Source organism: Oryzias melastigma, linkage group LG9, assembly GCF_002922805.2.
Source record: "Oryzias melastigma strain HK-1 linkage group LG9, ASM292280v2, whole genome shotgun sequence".
Taxonomy (NCBI): Eukaryota; Metazoa; Chordata; class Actinopteri; order Beloniformes; family Adrianichthyidae; genus Oryzias; species Oryzias melastigma.
The window spans coordinates 7,080,348-7,097,493 of NC_050520.1; the positions used below are offsets into that span (position 1 = coordinate 7,080,348).

A 17,146-nucleotide genomic window follows, 5' to 3' on the forward strand; every position below is an offset into this window, starting at 1 on the left:
AAGTAGAAGGGGAAATGCTTTGGATTTGTTTGATTACATTTTTGGATTATAAAGATTTGAGTTATTTATTTAGCTTAAATGTATCGTTTTCACGACAGTTGTGTATTTTGTTGTTTGTTGTTTGTATTTTTTGGTTAAAGTGGTTCCTTCCTGGGCGTGGCCAGCCTTTTAACTGGAGCCCATGAAAGGTAGAGGACCTCAATGTGAAGGAGAGACCGAAGAGGGAGAGGCTTGTGTGAGTTGTGCAGCCAGCGTGGGGTTTTAAAGGGTTTTTATTCTAAATGAAGGTTTTTATACTTTTATTTTATGAGATAGGAAGGGTTTTTTTATAGTTTTATATTATGTTACACTCTTATACCTTGATTGATGTACATTAACCCACATGGAGCTCCAGACCAGTTGAAACCAATTAGCTCTGGGTTCTGCAACCTTCAACAGTAAAAGAACCCTTTTCTGCTGGTTTTCTACCAATCAGAACTTAGTAGGAGCCACAAAGTCTTATTTTGATACTTATTTGTATTCACTACGATGTTTTTTTAAATAATAAATATGAATTATGCTTCTTTTGTGGCACGAATAAAACAGAATTATAAAAATAAACTAGCATTTTCTCAACATGTGAAATTATTTTTTGCATTTGACAGAAGCCCATATGATTTCCTTTCAAAATAAAAGACTCCTTGTTCCAGACTGAATCAGCATAAGATAATGAGTGCCTTAAACTCATAAAGGATCAGACTTTTTACCAAAGTTTTGCTTAGTATTTGAAATCGTATTCTGGAGGAAGCAAAGAATAAATAAGTCAGCGGAGATGTAAAAATCTTTTGATAGTTAATCAGAACTTCTCCACTGAAAAACAAAGCCATAAATTACTTTGTTGGCAAGAGCAGGAACATGGACTGTAACCACTCAAACCTTAGATTTGGTAAAGATGACCATATAAGGTGCTAAGACCCCTGGGGGGGCCGCATGTGTGATAAAGTCACACCTGATCCACTTTTATTTGTGGAAGACATTCTACTTTGCATTGTCTTTGATGGCGGATAGAGTACTCTGTACGAGTCTAATCCAACTTTTTATCAAAAGGACTGAATTCCAATTAAGTTTTTTGGTCACTTTCTTCCTCATCAACGAACAATAAAGAATTTATTCAACCAGGGGAGATCCAAATCCTGTTTTTCAAGGGAGCCCTGGACAAGAATCAACAGAGTTTTTTCTGGATGTCTTCTTCTATGTCCCACTCTGGTACACTACATTATTTCTTATGATGTTTTTATTGACTCAAAAATTGGGGGGCAGCAACCCCCGTAGCTTAATCCCTGTCATGATTTGAACTGATCTCAGTGATGTTTTGTGAATTCCCATTTAAAATGTTTCTATTTGCTTTTAAAGGTTCGAGTTTCTGTTGTAAGAGTTTAAATAAATGCATTTAATGTGAAAAACGTCCCTCCCCAGCTAAACTCCTGTGTCATCCACCTGCATTTTCAGATGTTTTTTGGTTCAGTTTTTCTCCAAAGGTTTTTCCTCAAATCTGATCATTCCTCACTGAGATTTCATGTGAAAGAATGAAAGCTAATTCAGCCAACACGACTTTTTAGCCAAAACTAGAACAATGAACTCTGTTGTGCCCCCCCCCCCCACAAAAAAAAAAAACCTGGTTTGTCCTTGAAACTATCAGCTACAACCAAAGAGGCCAAAACACAAAATGACGAGTCTGAGCAACTTTCAAGGTTTCAAACACTTCCTTTAATGAGTTTTTAATTCTCCTTTCAATACAGTTTTCACACAAAAAGAGGGGGTCGCATCAGCCGCACAACTGTCGTCGTCGAGAGCCGACGCACCCCCCCACACAAACACTCTCACAACGACTCCTGGTGTTGGCAGTAGAGCAGCATTTGTTTGATTAAACAGAAAAATAAAAAATATGCAGAAAAGTGACAAAAACCTCTCATTTACAGACTAACACCAGACTAAAAGGCACGTGAGTTCACAGTGACCTGCATGGATCATGGCACCAAAACTACAGCAACAAGAAGTGAATCCCTCCCTGTTTCACACCAGAAGGCCGTGGAAACGTTCGAATCCCAATCTCAAGTTCATGTCTAGAACATGTGAGAAATATAAACCTATGGGTGATTTAAAAAAACAAAAACATAAATGTGAAAGTCGTGTTCTCATCTCCAAACTCCCCCAGAGACAACATTTGAAGCAGAGGATCAGTGTTTAAAATCTACTCAAACAAAAAGAAAGAAACAGGTTGAATTTGATGAATCAGTTTTGGCAAAAATAATATAATTTTCTTTAAATAACTCCATGTGGCTGCAGCCTTTTTTCACACAATTGGCACAGATTGACATTTAAAAGTCTCGTCTACAATAAACATTCAATCTGAATAAATACATGTATAATACATAAATCTTTCATTTTCTTTGCTGTTTTAAAATAATTCACTTTATTCACTAAACTTCTATTTTATAATATGTTTGGCATTTAGAACAAACATTAAATATTAAACAAAAATTAGAGTTAGTTAAAAGAATGAGTTTGATATAAAATCTTCTGAAGGCTTTTCTGCGGTTCATGTGGATGTAAACTCCGACCAGCTGCAGTCTGCTTTCTCTGGATTCAGCTCAAGGTTTTCCAGGAGAGCAGACCGAGAGCCGACTGGAGAAAGTTCAGACCAACACCTGCTGTCTCACAGTAAACATCAGTAAAACAGCTGTGAACATGTGGAAGGAGCATTCTGGGAAATTACAGCCAGAAAACTCACAGACAGACGAGGAGAAAACTTGAAAATGTGCATTTTTGTGGCGGATTTGGAAACGTGAGCTTTTTTTTAAAAAGAGAATTTTTTTAAACACCTTTTTTTTAAACTTAAAAAAAAAAAAACATTTAAGCTAACCCGATCTAAGCTGAACTCTGTTTCTGCAGCTGGCTGTAGTATTCAAAAAGGTTTTCTAAACTTGGATCCACAGTGGACACTTTAGCAGCTCAGTCTGTTTTCCAGACCATATTCAGGGCCTTCACCACTTCCTCATAGATGATGAAGACGATGGCCACATCCAGGCACACTCGGCCCAGCCGTGGGACGGTCCCTTTGTAGAAACTGCAGGTGGACCAAGACATTTAGGGTTAAAAGACTCTCTTTATTACTTTACTTTATCACTTTTTAAGCCCTTTACAACACTTAAATTGTTGAGTACATTTTAAACACAAAGAAAAAAGACAAAAATGTATGAAATGTTGACAAAAGGTTTTGGATAAACCAGAAACTCACGCTGCCAAACCTTCATGTCTGAGAATCTTCACAGCACAGTCCAGCGTGCTTTTATATTTATGAGCTTCAAGACCCTGGAAGGAAAAACAGAGTTTCACCTGATTGTGGAATTGATTTGGTTCATTTCAAGCAATTTTAGCAACAAAATAAAGGAAACAAGCAACAAAAATATATAGATATATGAAATCTATTGAACCCTCTCAGAGTTAATTAAGTTTTAGTAACAGAAAAATTGTGATATTAGGAGAAAATTATCATTAGTAATATATAAATATATATATGATGAGTTCTGAGATGTTTCAGATTTGCAACATTAGGACATATCTTGAAACTTTAGACATGAAACTTTTTGTCCTACAGTGGTACGTTTGACTGAAAAAAGGCTCATAAAATATGAATGTGGAGTGATTAGGTAGTTAGCTTTTAGCTGTAATTAGATAGATAATAATTAATAAATGGATGAGAAAATTCAAGAAAAATATAATATAGAAGATATTTATTCACAGACTCAAGGTCCAAATCTAAAAACGACAGTCATATAAAAATAAAACCACCAGTAAAAGTATCTCAAAAGTAAAGAAATGTAAAAATGTATCTAAACATTGACTAAAAGCATAAATTAAGTGTCTTAAAAGCGCTTGGAGAGTGTCAAGTCCTGCACCAAAACAAACATTTCTGCAGCTCTGCAGCATGGTGGTCGTTTTAATAAAATTGTAATTGTAATCACTGTAGACCACCTGCAGCTTCTGCATACTCACTGGTTTATATTTAGACCGCAGATGTGCAGTGTAAAGAGAAGTCCATTTATACACATGATAAATCCATTAAATAGAATTATTTTCAAAAACAGTTTGATTATTCGCTTGAAAAGGAGTGGGAAGAAGTACATGTATTAATCTCACCTCTATTATACTTTAAATAATTCTGTTTTTAGTTTCCACAATTCAGTTCATAACAGACTTAAATAATTTTTTCGTTCAAGTACAGATTATTTACGACAATTTCACAGGTCAGGCGTGTTGTTTTACCTGCATCCGTGTCTTAATTACATCCAGTGGAGTGTTTCCAAACACACTTGCTGCTCCTGCTATCGCTCCAAAGAGTCCCGTCACCAAAGGATTTATAGCTTTATTTGGATCATCGCCTTATAAAAAAAGAAACGGTGACATGTAAACAACAAACCCCCTGATTTTATTTTAAAAATCTCTGCACCTCTAAAAGTTAATTCAAAATAAACAAATGCGTGCACGGACCTTTGTACCAGTTCCTGAGAGATGTCATGACAAAAAAGCGAATAGCTTGGTTGGATCCCTGTTTGAGGACGGTCGCTGTCAGCCCCTGATACGTCCCTCTCAACCCTGAAGAGGTCAGAAATAAAAGGTTTTATTCCAGAAATGACTGTACATCCTGCTTTGGCTGCAGTACCCAATCCCACCAGCAGGTGTCAGCAGAGAGATGTGCCATCAGACTTTCTCCATACCTTGAGAGCGAACAATCTCTCGGACTCCATGGAAGAAGCCTCTGTATTTGGGGTTGCCTGAAGTCTGGTCGTGAATGAATTTCACCTTGAGAGATAAAGAGAACACAATGAACAAATCCAGACATTAAGAAGAACACTTGACTTGATTAAGAAAAACTACAAAAAAGTCAAGTTTGGAAACAACTTTACTGTAAAAACTCACTGTCATCTGTTATGCAGTAGGATTATTTCTGCAAAACATGTTCGTTTTTTTAAATATATCAACAGAAGTGTGAAAGAGTTTTTATTGGTGAATTAAACTTTACTACAAAAATCTAAAACTTGAGGAAATAATGTTTTTTTGAATAAATAATGACAAAAATATGACACAATTATGAGATGCTAAATCAGTAAATCAAAGAAGAAACCCCTTTTTCATGTTAAAAATGGACTCAATATTCATTAGTCTGAACTTTAGCACAGAATCCTTGCAGCTTTGAGCTTTCTCTGGTCAACTTTCTCTGTCGTCGATTGTAAATTAGGTTCATACCTTAACAGTTTCCATGGGACAGACCACCAGCACGGCCTCCATGACCCCGGCTCCGAGCCCACACAGCAGCCCTCTGGTGCTGTCCAGCCGGCCGGATTCATCCTTGGCCCGGTTACTGAGGATTTCAAACACTCCAAACCTGACAGAGCAGAGGTGGCAGCAAATTAGGGCAAAAATAGAAAAACCTTCAACACTAAAAGAGCAATTTAGGCTGTTTTTTTACCGACCAAAACCCAGCAAGAGCAGAAAATAAAGAAAAAAAACTTTTTTATGTTTTTGAAGCCATTAACTAATCAAATGAAGCAAGTATTCACAATAATTAAAAAAAATAACTGTAATTGGTTATATAAAAAAAAATAAATCACTTATATTACTATTGACAGCAGCACATACAAGTTCCTTTCAAAATAAAATACATCCTTTGTCAAATAAGATCCTCCTGCTGCAGCAGATTTACTTGAATTAAAAATGCAAGAAAGCAGAGTCAAACATGACATTTTCTATCATTATGATGTTTTTTTCCTCATAATATTAAATATAAACATGGAAAAAATCTCTATATTTAAATTCAATTCTGTTCTTTAATGTATTCTTTTTGCCTCTGGACAACAATTAGACGCTGTTATGCTGCAGAAGATACGAATATGTGATATCAACTTATTCTAAAAAGAATCCACCACAAAACAAATTAATCAAAGCTACAAAGCCATTATTTTTCTGTAATTAATAGCATTTTTCTTTAAACCCAAAGGCAAACAGTTAAGGATGAAACAGCATGTGGCTCCGGCTCAGGTTGCAGACGCCTGGACAAGAACGTTTGTGAAAAACAAAAATCTCCTTTAATTTTGGCATGAAGATGGGAAATACTATACAATATACATTCAACAAATGTAAATGTTTCAGGTTTGATTTAATTATATTTAACATAATTTTGACATTCTGGAGGAAAACCATGTTTCAGCTCCCAGTAATTTGAATATTTCAATGGGTGAAATGGTGGCGCAGTGGTTATCACTGTCTGCTATAGTGAGAGGTTTGAATACCGTTGTGATATTTTCATGTGGAGTTTGCATGTTCCCTTTGTGCATGAGGGGATTTTCTCCAGGCACTCCGACAAGTAAAAAAACAAGTTAATTGTTTCCTCTTTATTATGCCCTATATGTGAATGCAAGTTTGTGTCTCTAAGACAGACTGACGACTTGATGAGGGTGTACCAAAAGTCCAAAAGTAGTTGGGTTGGCTCCAGCAACCCTAAGAAGGATTCAGGGGGTTATGAAGATAAATGGATGGATTTCATTGATCATAGGTACATCCTTCCACAAAAGTATGCACATTAGACATAACAGTGTTGGTATTTTTTACATTTTTAATGAAGGTGTGACTGAGGGGAAAGATGTCGAGTCTCATTGAACGGAACTAAGTTCCTTTTTCCTGAAGAACCAGGATTGAAGAAGCTTTAAAAAGACAGAAAATGTTTCTTTTCACTTGCAGAAGCAGAATCACCTTTCGTTCCCCGTTAGCTTGTCGTAGTTAGCACGTCTCGCCTCGGAAAACAAAATTCAGCCAACCCCAATCAATAAATTGTGCACCACATTTTTTAGAAAGTGCTGTGTCCCTCATATAATTGATTACGAAAAGAAATTTCAAAATTTGGGCCGGACTTTGGACATGCCAGTTTTAAGGGTGTTTGTAACCATTAAAGACAAAAAAAGAACCGCCCCGGTTATCTCCATGATCAGAAGATGTTGTGTCGGTGAGTCTTCTAGAAGAAAGGTTATTTTTAGAAGGAATTGAATTGTGGCGACAGCAGGACCCTGTCAGGAAGATTTAGCACAGGGGAGGGGGGAGAACTGCCAGCGAGCCTTGATGAGCGCCGTGATTTCTGCTGTCTGTCTTTGCTCAAACGGCGTGCCAGCTTTAGGTCTGAGTTTTTTTTATTTATTTTTTTACAAAAGGGCATCTCCGTGGTCATCTTCCTGCTGGGAAAATCAGTAGATCGATCTCCAGTCTCTTTTTGTGCCAGAGTGCAATTAGGCGAGACACTAAACCTAGTGTTTGCTTCCATGCGCTCACCAGGGTGTGAGCTTTGATTAAGGCTGATGCATACAGTAACTGCTGCCCATTTATCTTCTATAATTGGCTAAGATGATTTTATTTTTTTATTATTTTCTGTTTAAGAATTCTCCTCGTCTCATTAAGCCTTCACATCTGTTCCTGCAGTTCTTTGTGCAGAGTCAGTTTGCTTTAAAAAAAAAACACACTTTCCACAGTTAAATGGATCCCACTGTCGAGCATGAATGATCCTCTCATAAAAAAAAGAGCTTCTTTCTTCGTTTTGAACAAACACCTTTAAGAATGTAAAAGATAAGATGTAGCTACACATCTCTGGAAACACAATCGCTGTTCATTAAGGAGGAAAAACGTCACCTCTGGGCTCACTTCTCTTACCAATTAACATGCAGCCTAAACTTTTCAGAAGAAGACACATCTTTTGGCTGACAGCCACAGTTAGAAGTGAGTCATCCTCCACAGTCCAATCTTCATTAGCGGCTCTACGAGGTCAGATCATCGCACGAGGCTGAAGGTGAGGAGGACATGGAAACACGGCGCTGGAGAGGATGGAGGGATGTTGGTGTGGATGGAGAGCTCAGAAGAGGAAAAGGTCAAAGGCTCAATCGTACGTCTCCTCCCGACAATCTTCTATAGTGCTCCGCTGATGGAGGGAAGGTAATCAGCTAATGGGATGGAGGAGGAGATGGAGAGAAGAGGAGCAGGAAAGGAGACGGGAGGAGATGGGAGCGGATAAAGTGATGCTAAGCAGAATTCTGAAGGAAGAACTTTTCATTCAAATTTTTATATTTTACATTTTTTAAGTAATTACTGGATAAGTGCCTTTTTATATTTTTAAAAGTTTAATTAATTTATTTTACTCAAATAAAAAAAAGAAATCATAACTTTTGTTTTGATCAAACATTTCAACAACTTTTGACATTTGTGTCACATTGTGCAGAAAAAATAATTCTCATAAACTTTTTAAAAGCTGGAAAAGTTCATTTGAGTCCTGAAACTTGCGTTTGGTCTGAGTCCAAACTGGCGTCTACTTGGGATTTCTGGTTTGAACCAAATCTTGTAAACAAAACCATGTGACTAAAGAGCTCTTCAGTCATTGGTCAGGAATTATGTGGGTGGGGAAAAGCAATGAGAGAAAGAATAATGGAAGTTCTAGTCTTTGCAATCCTTGTCAGTATAGTTCATTTATTCAAACTTTATACTTCAGTGACCAATTTTGAACATCTATACAAAAGGTACACAACTTTTTACTGCTACTTTGGTATGGCGGAGGTGTTGCAGCCTGGAATTATTACGTTTATTCAAACTTTGTTCTATTTATTCACAAACAGTTGAAGAACAGTATCACGATGCTAGGCTCCTGGCACAATGTTTCAACAATCTGTGAAGTGGTTGAGTTCAACAGTCGAGCTACAACATTTTGACAGATTTGTGATCGCCATGTACCACAAAAAAATCAGTCTGAGGTCAGTTAGCACAACCAAAATTTATATTCAAGGGTTATTGGGTGGAGTTTCTACTGTTGAAAAAATTAAAGTATTTTAGTTGCCCTCTTAAAGTAAAAAAAAATACCCAAAGGGCCACTGCATTAGCTCTGATTTTATTTTGGTTTGCAAGATTTATGAATTTCTGGCAGAAATGCACCAAAAGATAAAAATAAACTTTTATTTGTTCACTGCTGACAGTATATTAACCTATATTTGCTGCATTAAGTTGATCCCATATGACAAAGGAAGTCTTTTATTTTGAAAGGAAGTCAAAAGTCTAAAGTTATAGCCCATTCCATATTTTGAATTTTGAAAAAAAAAGGTTTTATTCTATTGATTTTTTTTTTTAACTATTCAAAAAAAAAAACAATAGTTCATTGATATTTATCATTATAGGGACAATAAGATAAAAAACAAATCTTCATTCTCTAAATTGGGTGAGCTAAGACTTGGTAGCTCCTGCTGGGTTGTGGTCAGTGAAAAATCAACCGAAATGCCTCTTTAAGTGTTAATAATTGCTGAAGCTGAAAACGCTGAAGTTGATAGGTTAAATCACTGAAGCGCTGAAGCTGATAGCCAGCTAAAATGTTAGCTAAATGTTAAATTAGCCTAAAAAACTTAGGTTGGTCAAAACAGCAAGCATGTAGCTGAAAAATATCTAAACTCAAAAATAGCCTGAAAAACTGAAAAAGGGGCCAAAATTAGCCAAAAAAGTTAGCGTACAAATATTAGCCTAACTCCAAAACAGCCTAAAAAAGTTTTTTAAAAACTAAAGTAAGCCAAAACAGGTAGCATGTAGCTGAAATATTAGCAAAAAAGCCTAAAAAGTCTTAGTAAATGCCAAAATAGTCCAAAAAGCTAGCAGAATGCCCTTTTTTAAAACTATAAAAGTGTAACTTTTTAACATAATTATAAATAATAAATGTATTATATATATAAATATATTATTACAGAATAAATCAACTAAACATTAAATAACTTTCAATATTTTAATTTCCCTAAAAATATATTTTGTCAAAAATATACAAGTTAGAAGTGAGCACAAGATAACATCGGACCATAATAACAATAAAATAAAATGATCTGGAGGGCCGGATCCGGCCCCTGGGCCTTGACTTTGACACGTGCTATAAAATAAGCCGCCCCAGCTAGGAGGAGCACCGCAGCAACAACCACTGACCAAACCAGCAAGTCCTGATACTAAAGATCCACACAAGAAACACTGAGGCTAAAATCATCAAAGAGAAGGTTAAAATAGATACATAAAAAGGATTGAATGGTTGTAATTTCTAAACAAGAAATAATTGAGTCTCAAAGAGTTTGTCCAGGTCTGAACCTCAGCAAAAGTGTCATGAAAGTGAAATGTTAAAACACAGAAAACAGTAAATGTCTCCGTTCCATCAGAAAAATTCTCCTTAAAACTGATTCAAAAGCATTTCAGCTCCCTTTGGGATTGATGCTGACAGCTGTGACAATGCACACACACACACACACACACACAGCACATCCGCACACACACACCAGCAACAACCCAAGTCTCAATCTCTTTACCCCTCTGAGACCCTGTCTGAGTTTGAATGGCATCTTTGCTCTGCCTGGCCGGGCCTGCCGCTCTATCAAACAGACACATGCTGCCCTCCAGCATAACACAACACACCCACACTGACAGACACACACACGGGGAGAGAATGAAAGAGAGAGAAAAAAGACAGAACAAAAAAGGGAACAACAAATGCATGCAAAAGGTGCGCGTGTGCACGCGCAACAGCTACGCTCGTCTGTGGGTAAATGCCACGGCGGCGAAATAACAACATAATTATTCCAACGGCTAATGTGGTTTTTCTGCGGAGCCTTGGGGGTAATGGAGTAGAATAATTGGAACGTGTGAGTTGGAGGTTTTAGGCAGAAAATCACCTCCTCTTAGCTAAAAGTATTATTGTTATTTAACACACTTTACTGAAGCTTTTATGAAATTATGAAACACAAACGAGTGAGAACTTTATATTTGTTCATATTACTGCACATATTTACTCCGTTAGAGCAGAAGAACATTTTGATATATGATGGTGTCACCAGTTTCCTGCTTTTGATTTAGTGATTGATTGATAGTCGATTCATTAACTCTAAAGAACATTCTTTTAATTGCATATAATTCAAAATTCTGCAGCCAGAGGCCAAATTAAAATTGGTAAAATAAATCATATTTCTCTTTTTTTGCATTTTTGTAATACTGATTCATCGTGGTCATTGGTCCAGCGACTGGTTCCTTTGGCCATGTGAGCCGGCCCTGTCTTAAGATAAGAATCAGCATCTCCATGCAGCTTATCAGCAAGGGGCAGAATAAAATGCTCCAGAATTTTCTGCATAGAAATAAAGGTCTTGGTTCAAATCCCAGCTGGATTGTTTGATTGTGGCTTGCCGTTAGCTTCTATGTCACATCTACAAACCTTTGAAACAGTCTTTTTTTTCTTCTGCTGCTGATTCACAATGATTTGAACAAAAATAAAAGAACTAAGAAATGCAATTTTGATTTAAATTTCCCTTATACATAACCTCCATTATTAAAAAAGTGCCACAAGTAAACAAAACCAAACAAAACAAACTCAAATAACTCCACATACCTCACAGCAGATTTGGGTATAGATCCATACAGCAACGAGCTGAGCCCCCTGTACAGTCCTTTAACGCCGTGACCCTTTACTGTCTGCTTCACACAGTCAACTGGAGAAAGAAACACAAAATGCATGACAAACATCTGTAATCTCAGCTTTTAACTGTCAAAAATTTTAATAAAAAAATATTAAAAATTTCCTGGTGTCAATGTAATATATATATCTGTGTGTCATCTGCATAGCTACGGTACATTATGTTGTTATTCTTTATAACCTGGGCCAGTGGGAGTGGGTAGATGTTAAATAGAAGTGGCCCCAGGATGGAGCCTTGGGGAACTCCACATGCAATTTCTATTGGCTCAGGTGGTAAGTTACTAATTGACACAAAATGTGCCGTCCCAGTGAAAATGTTAGATCTTATAGATATTTATCAACATTAAAAAAACAGTTCTCATTTGGGTTCTTGTAGAAAATATACATTCCTAATTAAAAAAAAAAATGAAACGGCTGGAAGTATGGTTTTTCTGGAATTTTTCTGGATTTTTTATTGATGACTTTTAGGTTCAGTAGAAAAATAAAGCTACAAGCATGTGTTTCATATGTGGACTAATAAAATAAATACGTTTTTCACTCATTCATGTCACAAATGAATTCCTTCCTGGGGAGTTCTGTCCAGCAGACTGTGATGCTTCATTAAAAAAAAAAAAAATTCCAAGCAGGAAGAAGCAACAGCTGTCTGAAGGGCTCATTAGCATAGTCTCCAGCCAACACGGCTCCAGATGAAGTGTTCCGATCCGGGTCTATCTGTGCATGTGTGGATTTGTCTGTTTGTACTCGTATAAACAAGCACAGTGACAGCCTGCCAGAATCACTAATGTACATGTGGATGACGCTAATTAAATAATGAGCTCCTGAGAGAGACAGACGCAAAACGGAACCTGCATGGATGAGCGGACAGAAAGACAAACAGATACCTACCTACTCCTCTGTACTTTGGAGGATTGGCCTTCTCGTCCAGCTGTAGCTGGGTCTTTACATATTCTGTGGGAAAGGTGATGCAGATCTCTATGCCACCAGCAATTCCACCTGCAAACAAAATATTGACATCAAATGACTAATTATATCCAAAAGAGTCACAAATTAAAAGAGAAGGAAAACAGAGCAGGCTAGTCCAATTAACCAAGCATTCACAGCGGTCTTTTAATTCTGAAAATCCAAATATCTGCTTTGTTTTCTTGGACGTAGTTTCTGCAGAGTGACAGGAGTTCATTAGAAATTCACCTCCAAGTTGTGGGCGGAGCAATGCTGCCCCACCCTAACCACTTCTTGTTACTGAGGGCATAGACCTTGCAGTCCTCTCAGCAAAATATGTTTTTTTTTCAAGCTGCATTTTGTATTTACTCTTTATTCACAATGATTTGAAAAAAAGAAATAACCAGAAATCCAATTGTAAGCTTATTTTTCTTCATGTATTTGCCGTAAGAACATGTTAAAAACACCCATTTTCATGGGTCGCTAAGTGCAACTGCAGCTTGCCCAAACTTTATTCAGGCCTCTGGCCCTTTACGAACCCCAAGCTGGTGCCATTACGTCATGAATCATTACAGTGACTCTGCAGATGGCTTTTAGTCCATAAACATTAAAAGCATTGCTGCCGAGGGAGGAAGAGTAACGAGCTGCACAAAGATGAATCAACCGCTCCCGTCATGGCGGAAGCGGACCCGACCAAGCACAGAGGAGGCTGCTTGAATTTATTTTGTTTGCAAGAAGAAGAAGAAGAAATGAGCAGAAGTGAAACAAAGAAAACGTGAAGCTTCAGCAGGTGGAGAGAAACGAGTCCAAAAGTGAAGCACAAAGAAGATGGCTTCCAAGAAAAGGGGTTTAAAGAGAGGGAGAGATGACAATAATTAAATTATCCACTCAGACTGCAGGGAGGGGCTCCATTACCGGGGCCAAGACTATCCATTAACTCAATGACATGGGCACACACAGGCACTGAACACACACACACTGGACTCTCACAGAAACACACCAATATTCTGGAGGTAAAGAAACCTTAACGATCATTATTAAAAACCGTCTTGAGAAGGTTAAATTCTGGGATTTCTACATGTTACGACTTTCTTTGTGTGCTGGGAAAACAGATTCTTCTTAAAGTCAGATCTATGCAATCGTCATTTCTATAATAGTAGTCAAAATCATGTACTTTTTGGCCCAACAAAAAAGTCTAAATTATTCTGTTGTTCTTCGGTCACTAATAAGGATAATGGAAATCAAACCCATCCATCATTCTGAGAAAACTCTCTGTTTCCCCTGAGCTCTCAGGCCAATTTTATAATTAGAAATTTGGCTTCAACTCAACTCTCCAAACAGAAAAAACTGCTTCAAGTTTAAAAACTAAAACTTAAGAAGACAATCACATAGACTAGAATACACTTTAGTTGCTGATCAGTTGCTCCTTCATTTTAGACACACGTAAAGTTTGAACTTCCTCTCAACTCTTTTTGGAAGTTGCATCTTTTATGTCTACATAAATAGATTTTTTATTTTTTTATTTATTTAAACGATACGATTCATAGTTGATATTGGTTCATTTTGAGCGATCTAATTCACTGACCTAAAATTGATCATCTTTAGACAAATCTTCAACAGTGTGACTCAGAGATAAATATGAAGCTAACAGATTCTTTGTATTTCTTACAAGAAGTGTAAATTAAATATGTGTACAAACAAACAAGTAAACAAGAATTAATGTCAAATCATTTTAGTTTGATAAAGTTCAGTTCGCTGTTTTTCTTTTCCACATCAGAATAATAAAACAGAACATTATCAGAACATTCTACCACACTGTACGGTCACATGCAAGAGTTTCCACACTTTGGGCTGGAATGATGGTTGATCAGTTTGTGTGTGTTGTCGACTGTGATGACACTTGATCATTAATAGTAAAATAAACCTACAATGTCTCAATCCAAATGGTATTTTCCAATATCTGTATAATCAATGCATTTAATTTTGAAATGAGTTTTAATGGTATAAGTTGATTCGATTAACAACTTGTCTCAGACAGATTGATCTGGATTGTAGGAACAGAAATCAATTAATCAATTAAGCAGATTGATTGCTACATCCCTAATTTATCTTAATCTTTTCTTTTTTTGGCAAATGTATTGTTGTTTTAACAATTAGTTTACTTTTTAAAATAGTATATATTAAAAGTTTTTTCCTATTCTTACATTTATGTTGTTTCATGTTTTACAATATGATAGACTTTGAGATTACAGGTGTTGTGACTGTTTTTATTCTTTTGTTCTTTTTAATGATCTTTTTTTCTGGTTTTGGTTATTAAGTTTTGGATGTTTTTAAAATAGAATAGAATAGAAATGTAATAGCACTTTGCCAGAAAGAATCACAAAACGCTTTACAAAAACAGCCTAAAGTTAAAAAAAACACAGAAAGGTAATAAAATCCAATAATAAAAATGAATAATAAAAGTTAAAAACATAGTAAAAGACAGTAAAACATCATAAAATAAGGACTAAAATCAGCTCTCCTGATTAAAAACGTCTTGACCTGGGATTTAAAACACTCAACTGAGTCAATCTGACGAGTTCCAAAGATGACGACGGCTTTAAAGGAGAGTTCTCCTCTAGTAGAGAGATCTACAGTAGTCTAAACAGGAAGAAATGAAAGTGTGAATAATTGTTTTCAGGTCAGATCAAGATAAAATACTTTGTAATTTTGCCACATTCCTCAAACGATAAAAACAGTTTTTAATTACTTATTTTTCCACGGACAGACTTGTCAAAAAACTCTCAGATGTTTCTGAGACTCGACTTGACAGAAGAGCTAAGAAAACTGACATCTTGTCTGATAGAAGAAATTTAATTTTCTGGGGTAAAAACGAATATCTCAGCTTTGTGGGTGTTTAAGCGTAAATAATCCAGGAAATAATCCAGGAAATCCAGGAAAGCTGGATATTGTCCGCATAAAAATGATTCAAAATGTGGCTGGACTCATTTAGAGGAATCATAAACAAGATGGTTAGACTTTTCAGAAGAAAACCTTAAATTCTTCTGATCAATATGAGGAGGTGAATGTCAGTGAACTGTGATTCAACAGAAATCTCAGGAATTTAATAATGATCCACTCATTCCGATCTGGGATCAGGTGTGTCTATGCTGCAAACAAAGACCATCATTCATGTAATTTCAGCAAAGAACAAGCTAGCCAGCAGTCTGTCAGAGGCGACAACTCGGCCTCACAAACACGATCCATCCTAATCAGACGCGCCGCTGCAGGAGATGCAGCTTGTTTGTCTCCTGGTCCATTTTGCAGACACACACTTTTATGGATGACGCCTGAAATGACTCTTGTGTAGCTGCCAAACGTGGGCTATATGAGCAAAATGCCCATTAATCTTTATCTCCACAGTCTCGCTTTCCTTTTCCACGCTCCTCCCTTTCTCCTCATCCTCCAACTTCTCCAGATTGTGTCATAAAAATCAATGAATCCACACAGAAATTTGTCACTTACCATTACCAGTGGAAAAAAACTGAAATCGCATAGAAGGACCTGGACCCAACATGAAAAATACAATTTCCTCAAACTAACAGTTAAATAAATCACAGCAGAGAGCGACTGAGCGGATTTACTGTTTAATGCTGTCCTTCTTAGGCCAGACAATAATTTATAACTTAATCAACACGGCAGGTGCCGAGCTCCTGCTGCTCCCAGCCTGAAGACAGGAAATTTAAATTCATGTTTGACTGTAGAACAGCAAGCTGAAAAAGCAGAGGAATTAACGCACCACCGGGGCACAATCTCTTCAGGTTTGGACCCTAATCGGATGGATTTACTTCAGTGATTGTTGAACAGGGAGAAGTTGTTTAATAAAAGTTGGGCTTTTATTATTTATTTAACTTTTGATCCATTTTAATAGTGTCCCCAGTGTTTTTTTAATTATGATTATGCTTTTTAAATTAAAAAAAAACTGTTGTTTTCCATAGTTTATGCAGAGTGACACAACAACTGTTGGCACGGAGTAAGCTTTCCCTCGCTTCCCGTCATCCATCTGATAAATTAAAGCCCCTCACAACCCTAACCTAATCAGCAATATCAGAGCTATCCTGCCGTTCAGTTTTGAGCCAGATTCCAGCTCAGATGAGGAAAAACAAAGACGGCCGTGGATCTATCTGTCTGTGAGAGGATGCATCAGAATGGAGCTTTCAGCTGTAGAATCACGAGCTTTTTCCAACGAGATTTTTTCATGACTTAAAATAAGGAATACTCAGAAATATAATTTTAATGTTATATATTCGTCATCCATTATCAGAAAATGTCACAAGAAGATGTTAAAAACTACAAAAAACATGATTTTCATTGGACTGAATCTTAACTGCTAATTATTTTAATAAAAATCACACAGAAGCAGGAAAAATCTGTTATCGAGGAGCTAGAATAAAAATATTACAAGAATATGTTAAATATTCATTTTAAGAAAAGCAAGCTCAGATAATAAACTGTTCATAAGTTTGACTAAAAAAACTTTAATGACGGAGAGGTTCTCAAAGTCAGCCGCGGTTCTGCAGACCCAGGAGGACAGGAGGTGAGCCAACAGCTGACAGGGAGGAAGCTCCTCAAATCCTTTCCTGCCTGATGTTCACCCGCACTAATGAGCGCCCAAAACAT

General features: G+C 36.7%; 1 protein-coding gene across 1 annotated transcript in view; it reads right to left on the reverse strand.

The window, feature by feature from the left end:
* Positions 1-1,723: 1,723 nt before the first annotated feature.
* si:dkey-178e17.1 (tricarboxylate transport protein B, mitochondrial) overlaps positions 1,724-17,146 on the reverse strand; it is a 21,269-nt gene continuing 5,846 nt past the window's right edge. The window contains exons 2-9 of the mRNA XM_024276265.1: positions 12,434-12,541; positions 11,465-11,564; positions 5,287-5,425; positions 4,758-4,842; positions 4,531-4,635; positions 4,306-4,421; positions 3,278-3,351; positions 1,724-3,106 (exon numbers count right to left, since the gene is read on the reverse strand). Coding sequence (XP_024132033.1) covers positions 2,992-3,106; positions 3,278-3,351; positions 4,306-4,421; positions 4,531-4,635; positions 4,758-4,842; positions 5,287-5,425; positions 11,465-11,564; positions 12,434-12,541 — 842 coding nt within the window. The 3' untranslated portion in view covers positions 1,724-2,991. The remainder of the gene's footprint in view (positions 3,107-3,277; positions 3,352-4,305; positions 4,422-4,530; positions 4,636-4,757; positions 4,843-5,286; positions 5,426-11,464; positions 11,565-12,433; positions 12,542-17,146) is intronic.